A 19257-nucleotide genomic window follows, 5' to 3' on the forward strand; every position below is an offset into this window, starting at 1 on the left:
TAGTGTCTAGAGTCTATGCCTTAAAGCTATGAATGTCCTATGAATCCATCACCTTTCTTAAATGAAAAATGTTTTTAATCACAAAAGAACAAGAAGTACATGATTTCGAATTCATCCTTGAAATTAGTTTAATTATTTTGATGTGGTGACAATACTTTTTGTTTCTCTGAATGAATGCTTGAACAGTGCATATGTCTTTTGAATTTGTTGTTTATGAATGTTAAAATTGTTGGCTCTTGAAAGAATGATGAAAAAGGAGAAATGTTATTTGATAATCTAAAAAATCATAAAATTGATTCTTGAAGCAAGAAAAAGCAGTGAAAAGCAAAGGCTTGCAGAAAAAAAAAGAAAAAAAAAAGAGAAAAAAATAATAAAAAAAAAAGCAAGCAGAAAAAGCCAAGAGCTCTTTAAACCAAAAGGCAAGAGCAAAAAGCCAGTAACCCTTTAAACCAAAAGGCAAGGGTAAAAAGGATCCAAGGCTTTGAGCATCAGTGGATAGGAGGGCCCACAGGATAAAAATCGTGACCTAAGCGGCTAAACCAAGCTGTCCCTAACCATGTGCTTGTGGCATGAAGGTGCAAGTGAAAAGCTTGAGACTGAGCGGTTAAAGTCGTGATCCAAAGAAAAAAGAGTGTGCTTAAGAACCATGGACACCTCTAATTGGGGACTCTAGCCAAGCTGAGTCACAATTTGAAAAGGTTCACCCAGTTATGTGTCTGTGGCATTTATGTATCCGGTGGTAATACTGGAAAACAAAGTGCTTAGGGCCACGGCCAAGACTCATAAAGTAGCTGTGTTCAAGAATCAACATACTGAACTAGGAGAATCAATAACACTATCTGGATTCTAAGTTCCTATAGATGCCAACTATTCTGAACTTCAAAGGATAAAGTGAGATGCCAAAACTGTTCAGAGGCAAAAAGCTACAAGTTCCGCTCATCTAATTGGAGCTAAGTTTCATTGATATTTTGGAATTTATAGTATATTCTCTTCTTTTTATCCTATTTGATTTTCAGTTGCTTGGGGACAAGCAACAATTTAAGTTTGGTGTTGTGATGAGCGGATAATTTATACGCTTTTTGGCATTGTTTTTAGGTAGTTTTTAGTATGATTTAGTTAGTTTTTACTATGTTTTTGTTAGTTTTTATGCAAAAATCACATTTTTAGACTTTACTATGAGTTTGTGTGTTTTTCTGTGATTTCAGATATTTTCTGGCTGAAATTGAGGGACCTGAGCAAAAATCTGATTCAGAGGTTGAAAAAGGACTGCAGATGCTGTTGGATTCTGACCTCCCAGCACTCGAAATGTATTTTCTGGAGCTACAGAAGCCCAATTGGCACTCTCTCAATTGCGTTGGAAAGTCGACATCCAGTGCTTTCCAGCAATATATAATAGTCCATACTTTGTCTAAGCTTTGACAACGCAAATTGGCGTTTAATGCCAAGTCTTTACCCTATTCTGACGTTAAACGCCAGAAACAGGTTGCAAACCAAAGTTAAACGTCAGAAACAGGCTACAACCTGGCGTTTAACTCCAAAAAAAGTCTCTACACATGGAAGCTTCAATGCTCAACCCAAGTACACACCAAGTGGGCCCCAGAAGTGGATTTCTGCACTATCTATCTTAGTCTACTTAATTTCTGTAAACCTAGGTCACTAGCTTAGTATAAAAACTACTTTTAGAGATTTATTTTGCACCTCATGACATTTTTACACTTCACATTGTATTTCTGATGGCATGAGTCTCTAAACCCCATGATTGGGGGTGAGGAGCTCTGCTGTGTTTCGATGAATTAATGCGATTACTACTGTTTTTTCATTCAATCACGCTTGTTTTTATTCTAAGATATTCACTTGCACTTCACCCTGATGAATGTGATGATCCATGACACTCATCTGTGACAACCACCTCCGTTCTATCTGCACTAGCTTGAGTGTGTATCTCTTAGCCTCCTGGTTCATGATCAGAGTCTTCGTGGTATAGGCTAGAATTATTGGCGGCCATTCCTGAGATCCGGAAAGTCTAAACCTTGTCTGTGGTATTCTGAGTAGAATCTGGAAATGGATGACTGTCACGAGCTTCAAACTCGCGAATGTTAGGTATAGTGACAGACGCAAAAGAATCAACGGATTCTATTCCAACATGAGTGAGAACCGACAGATGATTAGCCGTGCGGTGACAGCGCATTTGGTCCATTTTCACTAAGAGGATGGATGGTAGCCATTGACAACGGTGATCCACCAACATACAGCTTGCCATGGAAGGAGACCTGCGTGGGTGAAGAAGAAGACAGTAGGAAAGCAGAGATTCAGAAGACAAAGCATCTCCAAAACCTCAATCTGTTCTCCATTACTGCATAACAAGTATTATTTATTTCATGTTCTTTTACTTTTTATAATTAAAACTAAGAATCATTACTGATATCCTGACTAAGAATTACAAGATAACCATAGCTTGCTTCAAGCCGACAATCTCCGTGGGATCGACCCTTACTCACGTAAGGTATTACTTGGACGACCCAGTGCACTTGCTAGTTAGTTGTGCGGAATTGCAAAAGTGTGATTGTAATTTCGTGCACCAGGAATCTTTCCTTGAGAAGCAAATTTGCCACTTCTAATTCATGAAACACTCCAAATATTCTTCATACTCATTTGGCAATTTGACTTGTGAAAACACACAAGTCCCAACAAAGATTTGGGGCAAGTGAAAAATATTACCTTGTGGAAGTTAAGGTTGTCATAAAAAAGAACCATGATGCCAAGCTTGGTCTTATTCCTCATCCAAGTAATAGTAATCCGGCAAACTGGTAACAAGATAATAGCCATGTTTAATTTAAGTGTCTCAGCTGCACCTTTGGCCATGCATGCACAATACCCCATAACATGATATACATCTTTTCTCCTTCTATAGTGTATGAATTTGTAGGCAAATAAACCTAACATCACACAAATCCGCAGTGCCATAACCCAAGTTCTTTGCTAGTTGTCATGTATGAAGTACTTGGTATTTGTATAGCACCTCCTAACAACATTGTCTTCATATGTAGGCTTCAGTTTCAAGCTTAGCATTTGGCTTAGGTACTTGCTATCACTTCTTGTAGAATGACTTGGTCCATGCAATAAGAGCATCTCTAGGCTATCCAGCTGATGAAGCAGTAATAATAATCACCAATTGGCCAAATAAATGAAATTAACATGAGTAATATGGAGTTTTTGTTTTTCTTTTCAAATAAATTTCTAGTCACTTCTAGAGTTAGCTATTTATGATTTTGGTCTATGTCAAATTTTTCTTATGGATTTGATCTAATTTCCTAAATACAAGTGAAATCAGTCCCTCTCATCATCTTAAATATAAATCAACTTCATACTTATGAGTTATGATTTGAAATATAAGTACTTATCTGTATGTGAAACTGTAATAGTGACTAATTTTACTTAATTTTGATAAGTTTTATACCAAAACAATCTGAAATAGGATGATGTAAATACAATAATAAATCCTATCTCTTCAGGGTCTAGTTCTTCCATGATCAAAGCTACATATTCTTTAACATGCTGTTGTATGTTTGAGAGTTTGTTTGTTGTGGCACTAAGGCAGATGATCTAAAAACAGAATTTATCATTTGTGATCAAGAAAACTCCTATTCTCATGGGAACAAAATGCAAAGCTAGGAAAGGAAAAAAGGTTGCCAATAAAAACTACTTCACTATCTTCATTCTAATTTTTCTGTTGATGAATTTAAAAAGAAAATTCATATAAACCTCTTTAATTTCTTCCTCGGTGATTCTTCCATCTGCATCTTTATCAACCCTGCATTATTCCAAATGCAGGTTAACATACTTAATGGTGGAAATTAAAGAAAATACCATCCAATTTCTTTTTCTAGTTCTAAAATTAAGTAAAGAGGTAATGAATTAGTTACATGTCAAAGACGGTTCTGAGACTGGAATCATAACTCTGGTCAGAAATCTGGTCCCAAAAGTCCTTCAATTGAGCCTTGTTAATTAAATCCCCATGAATATCCCTCCTCCTAGCCAACAAATCAAAAAGTATACCAGCATGCCTCAGATTCCTTGCTCATCCCCACATACAAACAACTCAACAAATTCGAACCATAGTTATCCAAACACTTCCTCCTGAAAACTGACATCAAGAACTCGATCTGCTTCATCCAGGACAAGGAACTGCATATAATATGAAGGTAAAGAAATGCATAACATTTAGACATACACAATGTAGTTCCACATATATATATATATATATATATATATATATATATATAACCTATGTCCTACCTTCCAAGCTTCTGGGACACAGTTCTACACTACATGCCTTCCAAACCTCCATTGAAAATCACAGCATCATTAACAGTAAACCAGAACCATAACAACATCAACATCAAAACCTCATTATCCATTAACAAAACAAAAACATCACGATCATTAATACATAGATTAAAATAAATCCACTGAAAGTTGCTTCCTAGAAATTTCCTGACTTTTAAACCCTCCTATAATTTAAAAATTGCAATTGAATTCTTCAAATTAAACATTTTTTAAGCAAGTCACTCCTCACAAACAGTACTCATAGTTTGAGAAATTATCGTTAGACATTGTGAAAAATCACATAATTTTAGACTATACAAACACGAAAGAGTTGAACCTAGTTATTACCTTAGTTCAAGCAAAAACTAGAGGAATATCAGGATTCTCGAGCAAGGCCTTGATCCTCCCCGGCGTGGCAATAACGATGTGGGGCCTGGCAGCAAGCTCCTTGGTTTGCCGAAGCATGTCCATGCCGCTGACAACCACTGCAATGCGGAGGTGGAGGCAGGAACCGAAGGCGCGGAACTGCTCTGCTAGCTGGAATGCTAGTTCCCTAGTGGACGTCACCACCAACGTGAACACACCGAATGGGTGCTCTGACAGGCGGTGGAGGATCGGGAGGGAGAAAGCGGTGGTCTTGCCGTTGCTAATTTCATCGATGCCGGGCACATGGCGGCCCTCCAGCACGCGTGGGATGCAGCGCGACTGAACACATCGGGGACGCTTCAAACAGGACAAGAGAGCAAACATTGGCGAACGAGCTGGGGATCGAGGGCCCTCGAGAATGACGAACCATGAGGATTGCGAACGACCACGATGAACCTAGTGCCGATCTTGAGCGCGACGAGCAGCGACGGTGAGATTGATGGCGGTGCGATGGGGCTAGGGTTTTCACATCTTTTCAAGGGAGAGCTGCAAAGATGGACGGACGACGGTAGAAGCGCGACTAAGGGAGACGAGCAGACACGTGAGACGGTGACAGTGGCGCAAGACGACGGAGGGCACAACGACGGGGAGATTGGAGAAGCGGCTAGGGTTTTGTTATTTGGTGCTTTGGTAGGTGAGAAAGAATGACCGAATGAGAGAGACAGAGAGTGCAAAGCTTTGATGAAGAAAAGGAAACAAAATAAAATTTCACTAAGTGTCCTATGGGTATTTGGCGTTTTTACATTAGGCAACGCTTTTAAAGCGCACCCAAATCATAACAAATATGTTACTCTTCAAAAGCGCTCCCTTTGGTATGAAAAGTGTACCCATAGATATTAACATAAGGCTACGCTTTATAAGTGACTTTTATTGTATCTAAGGCTAAACTTTTTAAATGATGCCATAATTGTGTTTTCTATTCTCTTATAAAAGGTGAACATGGAGAAAAGCGTAGCCTATTACTTTTCAAATTTGGCTTAAAAAAAGTGTGGCTGAATGGATGTTTTTCTTGTAGTGTAGCCAAAGCGATGAGAATTCATGGTAATAAGAGAAGACAAAAACAAAACTAACAAGAAACAAAGAAAACAAAGTCCTACAACTAGCAAAAGCCAACAAATAAACCAAAAATCAAGCTATTCACAATATATACAATAGCCAATAACATAGCACCATTGCTATCCCCGGCAACGGCGCCATTTTGATGATGATATTTGCTCGATGGTCTAGATTTTCTTCTTATAGAAAAGAATTACTTCGTTGCAAGTATAGTTCTAAACCAACAAACAATTCTCACATCAAAAAATTTGGTTGTCACATGTACAAACCCCAAATAGGAATTAACCGAAGTATTTAGACTCCGGGTCGTCTCACGAGGATAGCAGTGAAGTGGTCAATTATTGGCTCTGAGAATGCAAGGGGGTTTGATTAATAAGAGGGCAAGAAATTAAATGAGCAATAATTTAAATGACAAAACGCGTAAATCAAGCATGTAATTAAGGGAAGCAAGATAACGGACTCTTGGCTGAGACTTAGGTAATTGAGATCACTATCCTTGTCAACAATTCAAATATTGATAATTATGAGGAACCGAGCTCATTAGGTCTACTCACTAAAGTCTTAAGTACGTAATGTCTACTCCTAGGCTTAGAGCACGTCAAATGTCTTGATCAACATCAATCCATAAGTCCCAACCTAGCTACTAATTGACTTAGTAGTAGGCTAGAGTCAATGGTTATCAAATTGATCCCCAAGGATTCTAGAATTACCAATTCAATGAAGCCCAAGGACTCAAGATCACTCAATCCCCTTAGCCTAAGCCAAGGATCAAGAAAACTACTCAAAAACTATAGGAAGCATTATATCAAACACCTAATGTGCAATAAAAGTAAACATCACAAAATGCTAAAATTAAAGAGACCCATAACTTTCATAAGTGAGAAATCAATAATAGCAAGCAAGATTAACATAAAAGAAACATAGAAACATGAAATTTCATTAAAAAGAAATTAGATCTAACAATGTTCATCAACATACAAGAGAGCAAAATGAGAAATTGACTTTACAACTAAGGAAATCAAGATGTAGAATTGAGAAATTGTAAAAGAAACAAGATGAAATCAAGTAATTAATTCAAGATCCAAGACAATTTAACCTAATCCTAACCTACTTTTAGAGAGAAGAGGGAGCTTGGACTAACTAAAGGCTCATGTTGACTAACTAATTATCCCCCCTTTGCTTGGACTTCAATTCTGCATGAAATACACTTAGAAACAAGTTGGAATTGGGCCTGGGTAGCCCAGAAATCGCCCCCAGCGTTTTGTCTTTAAGTGGGTCACGTGCTAGTATCGGCGCGTACGCGCCATGTGCGCGTGCGCGTCGATTGGCTGTTTCTTTACCCACGCATACGCGGCATGTACGCGTGCGCGTCCTTATGCGAAATCACTTCGGCATGTGCGCGCCTTGTATGCGTGCGCGCCCATTAATGCATTCCCAATTCTTGTTTCTTCATGCATTCTCCACTTTGTATGTTTTTCTCCTCGTTTCTTCCATCCAATACTTGCCTTATGAACCTGAAATCACTTAACAAACACATCAAGGCATCGAATGGAATTAAAGTGAATTAAAATCACCAATTTAAGGGCCTAAAAAGCATATTTTCACACTTAAGCACAATTCAAGGGAGAATTACAAAACCATGCTATTTCATTGAATAAATGTGGGAAAAGGTGATAAAATCCCCTAAAATAAGCACAAGATAAATCCCGAAATCGGAGTTTATCAACCAGCCAAACCGGTCAAATCTGGTGAAATCGGGCCAGACCGAACCGCTCGGTGCAGTTGAAGATAAATCTACGACACACCACAGTTCTGCAAGTCCACCATGCTCATTAGCCCATGATTCAACAAGGACAATCTTACCACCAAGTTGGCAATGCTTCTTACCAACACATATACAAATTATAATACATATAGCAATCTTTTATTTTACTTATATTAAATTTATTTTAATTTTAAAGTCACTCATTTTTAAATTAATTATATTTTATTTAACTATAAATTTTATTAAATATATGTAAACTAAAAAGATAAACAAAAAAAATTTATTAATCACAATTAATTTTTTCTTTTCATGATTATATGATATCTATTAATATTATTTTTTCAATAAATACTTATAGTATATAATAATAGGTAAAAACTCACATGCAATTGTCTTCATATGAAGTTGATAGTTGAAAATCGTTAGATAATATTTAGTCAAACTTCTCAAATCATCTAACTATTCGTAAATATCAACTTCACATGAAAATAACTGTATGTGAGTTTTTACCTGTTAAAATATAATAATACAATAAATATAAACTCATTAATAAAGTATTAAAATTTAAAAATGATAATTATTTTTATAAAAACAAAATAAAAATACTTATAATAAAGAAAAAATAATTAAAATTTATATAATTATTTAATTATACCTGGTTAATCGGTTTGACTAGTGACTTACCGGTTGAACCAGTAATTTAGTGACTTAGTAACCTAACCGGTTCGATCACCGGTTTAATTTTGACAACTATGATGTAGATTCATCCTCTTCCAAGTAAATTTTGCAGTATTATGTATTTTTCTTCCTTTTTGTTTGATATTTTTTTATTTTTATTTTTGTTAACAGAGTCAAATAAGAAGAAACTTGAGAAAATTCTATTGCGAAAATTTTGGATTAGACAATGCCATCAATATGATAAAAATTCTACGATAACTATAACAATAACGACAATACGTAGAAGAAGAAGACGACGATGACTATAACCATGATGATGATGAAGATGAAGGAGGAGAAGGAGAGAAAGGAAGAAGAAGAAAATCTGATGAAATAAATAAAAGAGAGGGAGGAGATGGTGGTGACCACGATAATAATAGAGAAAAATAACGAAAAAGAAGAAGAAGAAGACGAAGAAGAAGAAAAAGAAGAAGAAGAAAAGAAATGTCTAGTAGAGAGGCATGAGTATCAATACTTATTAGCCTTATTTAGTTAAATGACTTGTATTTAATGATTAATTCTATAAAAAAAAAAGGGTCACTATCTTGTTATTAGCTTTACGCAAACCCCAAATTTAAAGAACGCTGCATGAAGCGGTCCATTAACTAAACGTGCCCTCTTTGAGTAGTTTCTCTGTAGCTACTCGCTACCCCGCTCCTCCTTCTCTTACTCCGCCATTTCCTGCTTCTTTCCGTCACTTTCCCGGGAAAATGTAACAAACACAAACACTGCTGGACTCTCCTTGAACTGCATTCAGTCTGAAATCAACCCATTATTTAATAATAATAATAATAATAATAATAATAATAATAATAATAATAATAACCGTGAAAATCAATGAAAGGAAGACAGGTTACATTGTAGCAGAGGGGAAGAGGCAGAGAGAGACAGACAGAAAGTGAAGAAGCAATCAAGCAACAGTGAAGACTTGCATAGTATTTAAGGGAAATTAAAATCCCTGAAATTTTGGAAAAAAGGCAATAGGTTTTGTTATCCTTCGACGACCCGATCAACCGCTTTCTCTCTCTATCTTATCACTCTCTGACAGTGCATCGTTCTCTGGTACTCTCTCTCTCTCTCTCTCTCTCTCTGAGCGCGCGTGTGTAAATTTTGAATTTCTCCTTGTTTTGCTGAATTTGACTAGGGTTTTAATTGCATTTTCCGTTGGCAATTGACGTCAATGTAGGATTGCATTTCTAGGTTTATGTTTCGGTTCATGTTCAGATGTTGTTATTCGATTGATTTTTTATTTTTCAAATTCTTAATAGTCTTTCGCAGCCATGGCATTTGATCAAACCTCTGTTCCCTGCGATCTAAGATCACTAAATGTTACTCGAGCTGCGGCCGAAGAGCCACTCGTTCCTCCTGCTAGTAAACCGCTTCAAACTGCAGAATATTTCCCTCCAAATTCGGTTTGGGACCATGTTAGCTCTGGTGCGGTGCCGCTTGTCTACCCTGCGTCTGTCTCTGATGCTGGTTTGGTTAGAATAGCGTACGGAAATGTAACTTCGGCTATTGCTTCTCCTACCTGGTGTGTTCGTCCTGCTGTTCCGGTTCACCCCACTGTAAACCCCGCTGTTGGGCTTAATTATGGTTCAGGTTTTGCCAATCGGTTCATGGGAGCCAATGCCGTTGATCTTTTGGGTAGTGTGGTTGCGGCTTCCCATGGATATCCTATTAATTTGGGAAATTCGGTTTCTGGTAATGGCTTTGATAATGCCCTTCCTGGCAGCAGCAGGGTGGTTGGAAATGCTGTTCATCAGATAGGTGGTGCTGTTGTACCAGGCGGGATTGGTTTTGGTTCCTCTCTCAGAACTGATCAAGGCAGTAATGAGGGCATGAATGACTCAGTATCTGGGCAAAAAATGAAGCTATTGTGCAGCTATGGTGGTAAGATTTTGCCTAGACCCTGTGATGGAAAATTGAGGTATGTTGGGGGGCAAACAAGGATCATTAGTGTTAGGAGAGGCACGAGCTTCAATGAATTGGCACAAAAGATGACTGATACGTATGGGCAGCCTGTGGTTATCAAGTATCAGCTCCCTGATGAGGATCTTGATGCATTGGTTTCGGTTTCCTGCCCTGAGGATCTTGATAATATGATGGAGGAGTATGAAAAATTGATTGAAAGGTCTCCTGATGGCTCTGCTAAATTAAGGGTCTTTCTGTTTTCTGCTTCAGAACTTGATCCTTCTGGTGTGGTGCAGTTTGTAGACTTACAGGATAATGGGCAAAAATACGTTGAAGCTGTGAATGGAATAATAGATGGGATTAGTGGTAAACTGACAAGGAAAGAGAGTATTAAAAGTGCAGCTTCCACCCAGAATTCTGATTTGAGTGTGATAGAAGCTCTTGATGGCTCGATTGCTGGTCAAGCCGATGTCAGTCAAGTGCCTTCATCTGGCATGCCTGCGGGAAATGGAGCTGCTTCTCAGGATGCTACTTCAAACATGAAGGTTCCTGAAAGCATTGCATCAGTTTACTCAGATGCTTTTGTGATTCCATTGGACACTTCTGCAACTAATTCTGGTCCAATGCACAATCCACCTTTTCATAATGAGGTCGAATTAGAAAAGTCTGTGCCTGTTACTTTATGCCAGGAGGAATTTGGGTTGCAGCATCCTGTTAAGGAAGCTCCACCACCTGCACCTAATTTGCAAGCTTCGGACATTACTGTAACTAACTCTGGTCCAAATCACCGACCACCTTTCCATAATGAGTTGCAGTTTGAAAAGTCTGTGCCTGTTACTTTATCCCAGCAGCATATTGGGTTGCAGCAACCTGGAATGGAAAATCCTCTGCCTGCACTTTATATGCACCCTCTGATTGATCCTTTCCCAGAAGTTATGAACAATGCAGATTTTGTTCAGCTGCCTCGTCAGATGGGGTTCTCAAATCCTGAGCTTTTCAGCAAGGCTGGGTCCATATACTCCCAGCATCAATTACATGAAAATACTCATGGTCTTGTGACCCATCAAGTAGTCCCTGCTGTGCAAATGACAATGGCTCAATCATCTTCTCATGCAGGTGTACAATCAAATGCTATTCAACCACAACTATTGCTGCAGATGCAGCAAAATGTCTTGGATAAACATAGTGATGGAAATACGTCAGGTGTAAGGATTTTTCAGCTTCCTGCTGAACACAGGTACGGTGCATACCCAGGTCAAGTCCCTTCTGTCATAGTTGGAGGTAGTTACAGCTGGGTTCAGGCTCCTCCACCAGAGCATGTTGTTTTCCCTAATGTATTATTACCCCAACAAACATTAGTGAATCCCGAAAAAACCCAAAGATCAGAGGATTGTTATATGTGTCAGAAAAAGCTACCCCATGCACATTCAGATCCAGTGGTTCAGGATCAACATAATATTTGTGCAGGTCTGGCTCCTGATTCAAACCCAAGTTACCATAGTCTCCCTATGAATGACAATTCAAAAGCGCAGGCAACAAATAAAGTTGTAGTAACTACAGCAACACCAGAAGGCATGGTTGAGCAAGTAGTTGGGACCAGACCCATGATTGTTGGCAAGTCTGAGCTTGGAGCAATGCATTATAAAGAAGCAACTGTGCTGTCCTGTAATCTTGGGTCAGAGCCTGAAGGTGAGAGGCATTTCTCACAGAAGCCAGACAATTTGGATCACCAGAATACAATTGTCAAGGGAACAATTGTAGGAGCTGGTGAAAAACAGTTACTAAATGCTGGTCGCACAGGAACAGCACCACTGCCTTATCTAGATGATGTTGTCTGCCAACATGTGATTCCAGTAGAAAACTGGGCTAAAGAAGATGTAATTGTTAATAAACCTATTACTGCTGATATGCCTTTAGTTGGTTGCGCATCTGTTGAAACTTCTCAGTGTACAGTTCAAGAATCTGCAAAAGGTTATACCAATGAACTCACTAGCATTGTTTCAAAAGCAGATATTGTGGAGAATTGGATTGCAAAGGACCATCTCAAACCTGTTGATTTAAGGGTGGAACCCCTCAAGATAATCAATCCTGAAAGTTATGCAGACAAACCTGAAGTTCATGCAAGTTATGATAAAGTAGATCACAGTACTCAGTGTTCTGTAGAGAAGAAAGGGGCTTTGGATAACAACCTTAGTAGATCAAAGTTGGATGTCGACGCAAATCAAATTAATACGATGGATGTACTTCCTAGTTTTATTATGGAAGTTCCGTACGGTAATAATTCCAGGCCAGCAGATTATAATGAGGTTGCCCAACCCCATGTTCCGGGCATTCCTAATTCAAATCCTCAATCGAAAGAAGGTAATCACAAGGGTGATGTATTCTCATCTTCGACTTCACCATCTGTCAGGTTTGGAGATGCACAGGATTCTTCAAACTCACTTTTTAGCAATCAGGATCCATGGAATATACACGGCTCGTACTTTCCACCACCTAGACCTAAAAAAATTGCATTAGAGAAAGAACATTATTCTTATAAGGACCAGTTTGGTGAGAATCCAGGCAACAGTGCTGAACAGAATGTAGCAGCTCCATTGGATAATGGCCTGGCATTCAAACAGAATTTAGCTTTGGAAGATGCTCGATCTGCCAAGGGTATGTAAATTGTTATGTCCCACTATATATAAATTAGCCCTATTGATGATATATTATTTTGGAGCTTGTAGCACTAACTGAGTATGCTTTGGTTTCTTAATTCAAGGATCATCCCAGGACCAACAGCTTCAAGCAGTTGCTGAAGGCGTAGCTGCTTCTGTTCTGCACTCGAGCATTCCTTCAAATCCTGAATTGCATGCCAGAGATGTTTCCTTTCGTGGAGAGACAGAAGATGGATATGTTCAAAATAGTGAAATAGATGTACAGTGTAAAAGTACAGCACAGGTGACTTTGTTTATAGTTGCCTTGGAATTTCTATTTTTTTTAATCTTTTTTTTTTTTGGTTTTTTTGCTACTAGTACTGTGCTGCTACTACATCATTGATCTTTTACTGTTTAGGATGTAGAGAGCAAGCTTCCAGAGAAGGCAAATTTTGGTTTTCCAATTACAGATCTTGGAGCATTGCAGGTTGAATGCTGTGCTGTCAATATGTTTACTCTTTTGTGTTTTCATGCAGCCAGCTTGGCTAAGCTCAAAACCTCCTGATATGTTGCTAGGTTATAAAGAATTGTGACCTTGAAGAGCTGGTAGAATTGGGCTCTGGGACCTTTGGTACTGTATATCATGGAAAATGGAGGGGCACGGATGTTGCAATAAAGCGGATTAATGATCGGTGTTTCGCTGGAAAGCCTTCAGAGGAAGAGCGTTTGGTATGTTTACATTAGTAATTGTTCTGATTTCTGTTGTACCCCTGTTAACTAAACAATCTTAGTGTACCTTGTTCATGGTTATGCTACAAGCAGAGAGCTGACTTTTGGAATGAAGCAATCAAGCTAGCTGACTTGCACCATCCAAATGTGGTAGCTTTTTATGGTGTTGTGCTTGATGGTCCAGGAGGTTCTGTTGCTACAGTAACTGAGTATATGGTTAATGGCTCTCTTAGAAATGCCTTGCAGAAGAATGAGAGGTAGTGACTTTGCATATTTATAATTTATGTGCGCACTCTTTCTCGCTCGCTTGCCCATCTATTAGTTGATTTTCCTTGATTAGTATACGATCATTTCCAAAATGATAAATGTTCAATGCTACTATGATTTTATCAGGAATCTTGACAAGCGCAAGCGTCTTTTGATTGCTATGGACGTAGCTTTTGGTATGGAATACCTACACGGGAAAAACATAGTACACTTCGACTTGAAAAGTGACAACTTACTTGTGAATCTGCGAGATCCACACCGCCCAATATGCAAGGTTTGATTGTTTGATATTGATTTGGTTATTGTTGGTTTCATATTCTCTCATGTTGATATGTAGTAGGCATGTATTAGTTACTACAATATTTGCATTTGTGCAGGTAATGGTTAGTGCGGTAATTTCCATGTGTACCTGTGGTTTTTACCAATTCTATGTAATGCTGTGATCAGAATGTGTCATCCCGTAACCACTGCTCTGTATTTTTTGCAAAGTTTTAAGTCTAGGGTATGATAGAGTGATATGATGTTGGATTGCAGTGGCTTTGCTTGAAGGAGTTTGATGGAATAGATTGTGATTTTGCTACTAGAGTCTGATTTGCGGAGTTTTGATTTCTAAGAAAGGACGACATAAGGAGTGTGATACTTTATGTTGACTATGAGTATAATGATGACAGAAGACACATGACTGTGTGACGTTTTTAATTAGCTGCACCTATAGTGGGAAACTTGTTAGAGATCTACAGCTTTTTCCCTATAGAGAGTAGAGGAGTGACTTAAAACCAAAAAATAAAGGGCATTGATTTTAGGTTGTAGTATACGTCATAGATTTGAATATGCTAGCACAACCTTACTAAGATATCTGGATATAAACCATTATCTTTTTGTGTAGGTTTGGATTTGTGGATGAGAATATCTATTAGGTAATAGTTAGCATGCACCAATGATTTGTTTTGAATTTGGATATATAGTTTAAAATTATTGAAATAATTGTGAAGAGATATAACTTTGTATGCAGCTTAGCTGTTAGTTAATGATCATTCAAATTGTATTTGGTAACACAGTAATTTTGATACATAATTGCATGTCTTCTGTTCTTGTTATCCTCCTCATTTCATTTTTCTTTTTAAGCTTTGCAATCCAAGTTTGTCAAAATGAATATATTAAAACTGTGAAGACATTTAGTCGTGCAAAAGCATTATGCTGGGAATCTTGAACATCAGAGCAAAACTTGATGGATGAAGTTTAGGTATTTTGATGCTGCATTTGGAACATTTTGTGCCATTTTTAACAATTTGATCCCTCAGTGAAGTTAGGGTTAGGTAGTTAGCTTTCATTGCATACTAGATATAGGAGTGTTAAAAAAAACCAGTTTTAAATAAACCATCTTTTTCAAGTAAACTGAAACTACAGTTTTTTATAAAAACCAGTTTATTAGAAACCAGTTTTTATGGTTTAGTTTGGCTCTAAACCAAATAAAACTGGTTTCTACTCGTTTTTATGGTTGAGGAAAGTGGGAAAGTGGGAAACCACACCTTAAAAGCTAGCTGATAAGGGAGAAGAACCACTCTCCTTATATACAACATCAAGCATCCCATACTACTAGATGTAGGATTTTGAGCACCCCATAATACCCAAGTCCCTAACAGATTCAAAAGAGCTTCCAACATATTATTTTCATTTGTTTTTCTTCATCAATAAATCCTACAATTTCCATGATTTTAACCCTTCAAAAATACCTTTTCTCCCCTAAGCAATCAGTTTTTAGAGGTCGGAGGAAAACAAGAGAGCTCAATTTGATAGGAGTGTTTCTTTTGAATTGGTTTTGACAGTTTTTAATATTTTCTTAAGAGGATGCTTTAAAAAAAATATATATGGTTAAGAGGAATGGGGGAACTTTCACTATCAATAGAATGTGTGACTTTCTTGAATGTCAATATTCAGTTATTTGTTCTACTAATTTTGACTTAATTGTTGGCGTGTTATTTCATTGTTTGGGCAGTTCCAATGGTGAAATTCTTGAGGCAACGCCTGGTAGAAGCTGGGGCTCCTGTGAAAGAGAGAGAGTGGGTGGGAAGAGAGAGGGGGAGAGAGAGAGAGAGAGAAATGGGTTAAAACTTATTTAGCATATAAACCAGTTTAAACTAGTTTTTAAATTAAAATTGGTTTTATTTTTATAAATTGGTTTAAACTGATGCACTACATTATAAACTGGTTTAAACCAGTTTGCTATGTGAAAAAGCAGTTTGGTTCAGTTTCTAAACCATTTAACCATTTAAAATGGTTTATTGCAGTTCAGTTTATGAAAAAACTGAACTATGAACCCCCTAACTAGATGTAACATTGCCATTCAAAAACTTCTGACGTCCAGGTCACTCTACAACTTACCATTGGGTCAAGACTTTCCCTCATGAATGATATTAAAAATAAAGGCTGAAAAATGCAAAGAGGATTCAAGGTGGTTCTTCTGATGGTGGGTCTACATATATAGTATTGGAATCAAGTATATTTTATTCCTATAGTGCCAGGTTATTGATACCAATGAACATCTTCAAAAAGACAAAACAAATTGGATTAACTTTTTCCTTTCTCTGCACCGTATTCTTATAACGTTGTGCTCATTCTCATTTGTAATTATATTTGTTTCTTCATGATGATGGAAATCAATTGTCATTAGGTATATGATATTAATATTGATACACTGTTAATGTGCCAGAGTTTTACATTTCGAATGATATGGCATTGTATGTGAGACTTAGTTATGACAATTGGAGCCCTTGTGTTGATTTGACAATACTTGATTGCATATTAGTGTAAATGATTTTTCTACTGGTCATGCAATGATGGAATTAATCCTAAATTTATGGACAATGGCTTCATGGCAGTGGCAAATTAATACTTGGTCTTGCAAGTTCCATGTTCACATGTAGAACAACTGACACCATGTTTACTGAGATTTGGGATTGCTCCATTCTGCAACACTAAGTTCCATCTTTCTTAATAGTTTTTAGTGTCTATAGTACTTGCTTTCATCTTCAATGCAGCACTATTGGCCTGAGAATAGAATATAGAATATATGTTGTATTCACTAGCTTATTATTTATACTTTCCATCATGATACCAGGTTGGTGACCTTGGTCTATCAAAAGTGAAATGTCAGACCCTGATATCTGGGGGTGTGAGAGGAACTCTACCCTGGATGGCCCCAGAACTCTTGAATGGAAGTAGCAGCCTTGTCTCAGAGAAGGTATATGTTCTAAGTTGAACTATTTATGTATTTTGATACTTACTGAATATTCTATTCTCCTAACTAGTTTGCTGTTTTAATATTTGCTCTTTCAGGTTGATGTGTTTTCATTTGGTATTGTCCTGTGGGAACTTCTCACTGGAGAAGAGCCATATGCTGACTTGCACTATGGAGCTATCATAGGTAATCCAGTGGTTGAATCCATGCTTTAGTTTTGATTGGCCAGCTTTCAGTTATTGATTAGTGGGTTTGGAAAACATAATTCAGGGGGTATTGTGAGCAACACTTTAAGGCCTCCAGTTCCAGAAACCTGTGATCCGGAATGGCGATTACTGATGGAGCGGTGCTGGTCATCTGAGACATCAGAAAGACCAACCTTCACTGAGGTCGCCAATGAATTACGCCAGATGGCAGCCAAGGTCTCCCCCAAAGGACAAAATCAATAGCAACAACCTGGTTCATACCAGAGCCAAATGCAGAAATGATTTCTTACAATAGCAGCATGTTGAAATCCAGATTTGCATCTGATTTTCAGATCAGTCCATTGTGTAATATGTACAAGGTTTGTTAGCACTTAGTGTCAAATAGTACTTAGTGTAAGGCCTTTTAGCAGTACAGTACAGCACACTTAAACCTCAATGAGCTTTTTGTAATGTGCCGTTCTTCAGTCAAAAAAGAAAAGCGAAAGAAAAAATATTTTGAATTTTTTATTTTTTAATCTTTTTACAGTTCTTGGAAAAAATGATGGTGACAAAGAATATAGTAGTTTGAATGATATATGTTTTCAGATGAATGTTATGGTTGAGTGTTGGTGCTAATTCATCACAATCTTTAGGCGTTAACTCATTCCCTTCAACTCATCCTACTCTGTTGTTTATCATGTGGTGGGAGCCACCGACAGCTTAAGATGACACAACATACATGATACCCTACCTTCCAAGCCGGCTTTATCCAATCCATTCAGTGTAGATTAATATATCAAAATCATTGTATCATTTCTTATGTATGCTTAATCATATGATATTTAATACCACTTTCGTTTTCTTTCCCACCTCTTTTTAATTCTTATAATATTAATAGGATTATTAGGTCTTTGTGAGTGGCGGAGATGCTAATTGAATACCAATTGGCATGTACGTGATTGACACTCTAAGTGGCTTAGGCCTACTCCAGATAAGATTATTTCAATTAATTGTACTTCCACATTTTATTATTATCTTTTTTGGTTGCAGCTGTTTAATACAGCTGCAGCTTAATTTTCTGTGACATTTCCTTGGTTGCATCTATATATCTCTTTTCCTTATAATCATCACGTATATATTCTTTGCAAAAAACTAAAGCCCATAATTCCAGCCTCGAACATATTTTTCATATATTTGTTTTTCCTTTCAAAATATGGCTGCTTTTGAGGTAAGGCCATTGGTGGAACATGAGGAAGGATATTCCGAGGATCACCAAGAGCCTGGCAGCATGTGCGGTTCTGGATGCTTCCAGGTTTTCGAGTTGGGATGGTGGCAAAGCCACGGCGAAGGCAAAGGCTTGGCAGAGCAAAAGGGAGAGTCCTGGTTGAGAACCAGGTTGAGGAAGATGAAGGAGTTGTCAGAAGTGATTGCAGGTCCCAAGTGGAAGACATTCATTCGAAAGGTAAATGGTTACGGCAAGAAGCAGCAGAGGAACAGGTTTCAGTATGATGAACACAGTTATGCGCTGAACTTCAACAGTGGAGTTCCGAGTGAAGACGAAGATATGCCTCCCAGTTTCTCAGCAAGGTATAGCGCTCCTTTTGCAGTTGAACGTGGCCAAACCGAACAATGATTGGAGCAGACCCGAAGTTTTATTAGATTTTATCGGTTGAACTTGTTCATTTGTTAGTCTTTTCAGCGGTAGAGTTATTCTTAATTAGTTTATTGTGTAAAGACCATTCTTTTGCTCAAGATTCTTTGCTTTTCGCTTTTCTCTTTTCGCCTTACCAATTTTCCTTTAGTAGAATGAAAGCAAAAGAAACAGGACTAGTAGCAGCGTGTCCGGGTAATCAATTTACAGACTAATCCTGCTGAACAATTTAAAATTCTTAACGATTTTATTAATAATTTGACATTGTAACATAAAAAAATATTTGTAGTAAGATATAAGACTAGTGTCCATCGATAAGTAAGAACTAGTTTAATGACCTGTGAGTTGCA

General features: G+C 37.7%; 2 protein-coding genes across 4 annotated transcripts; both read left to right on the forward strand.

Moving 5' to 3' along the window:
- Positions 1 to 8657: 8657 nt before the first annotated feature.
- On the forward strand, positions 8658 to 17784 carry LOC107630613 (RAF-like serine/threonine-protein kinase 20). Of its 3 annotated transcripts, none has more exons than XM_088507880.1 (10): positions 8658 to 9352; positions 9559 to 12856; positions 12963 to 13141; positions 13256 to 13324; positions 13414 to 13566; positions 13660 to 13823; positions 13960 to 14107; positions 16952 to 17074; positions 17170 to 17257; positions 17342 to 17784. In XM_088507880.1, exons 2-10 carry the CDS (start codon positions 9571 to 9573, stop codon positions 17518 to 17520), a joined length of 4389 nt encoding a protein of 1462 aa, XP_088364006.1. In that variant the 5' UTR covers positions 8658 to 9352; positions 9559 to 9570; the 3' UTR covers positions 17521 to 17784. The 3 variants fall into 3 exon arrangements, 2 of the variants coding, with proteins under 2 accessions (XP_088364006.1, XP_088364007.1); XR_015907139.1 differs by having other exon boundaries at positions 8802 to 9352; positions 13263 to 13324; XM_088507881.1 differs by having other exon boundaries at positions 9143 to 9352; positions 9569 to 12856.
- A 543-nt stretch (positions 17785 to 18327) lies between these two features.
- On the forward strand, positions 18328 to 19036 carry LOC107630611 (uncharacterized). Its single transcript, XM_016333809.3, has one exon. The coding sequence runs from the start codon at positions 18470 to 18472 to the stop codon at positions 18887 to 18889; it is 420 nt and encodes a 139-aa protein (XP_016189295.1). The 5' UTR covers positions 18328 to 18469; the 3' UTR covers positions 18890 to 19036.
- Positions 19037 to 19257: the final 221 nt, after the last annotated feature.

The sequence above is a fragment of the Arachis ipaensis genome, chromosome B3 (genome assembly GCF_059453495.1).
Source record: "Arachis ipaensis isolate K30076 ecotype BB chromosome B3, ASM5945349v1, whole genome shotgun sequence".
NCBI lineage: Eukaryota > Viridiplantae > Streptophyta > Magnoliopsida > Fabales > Fabaceae > Arachis > Arachis ipaensis.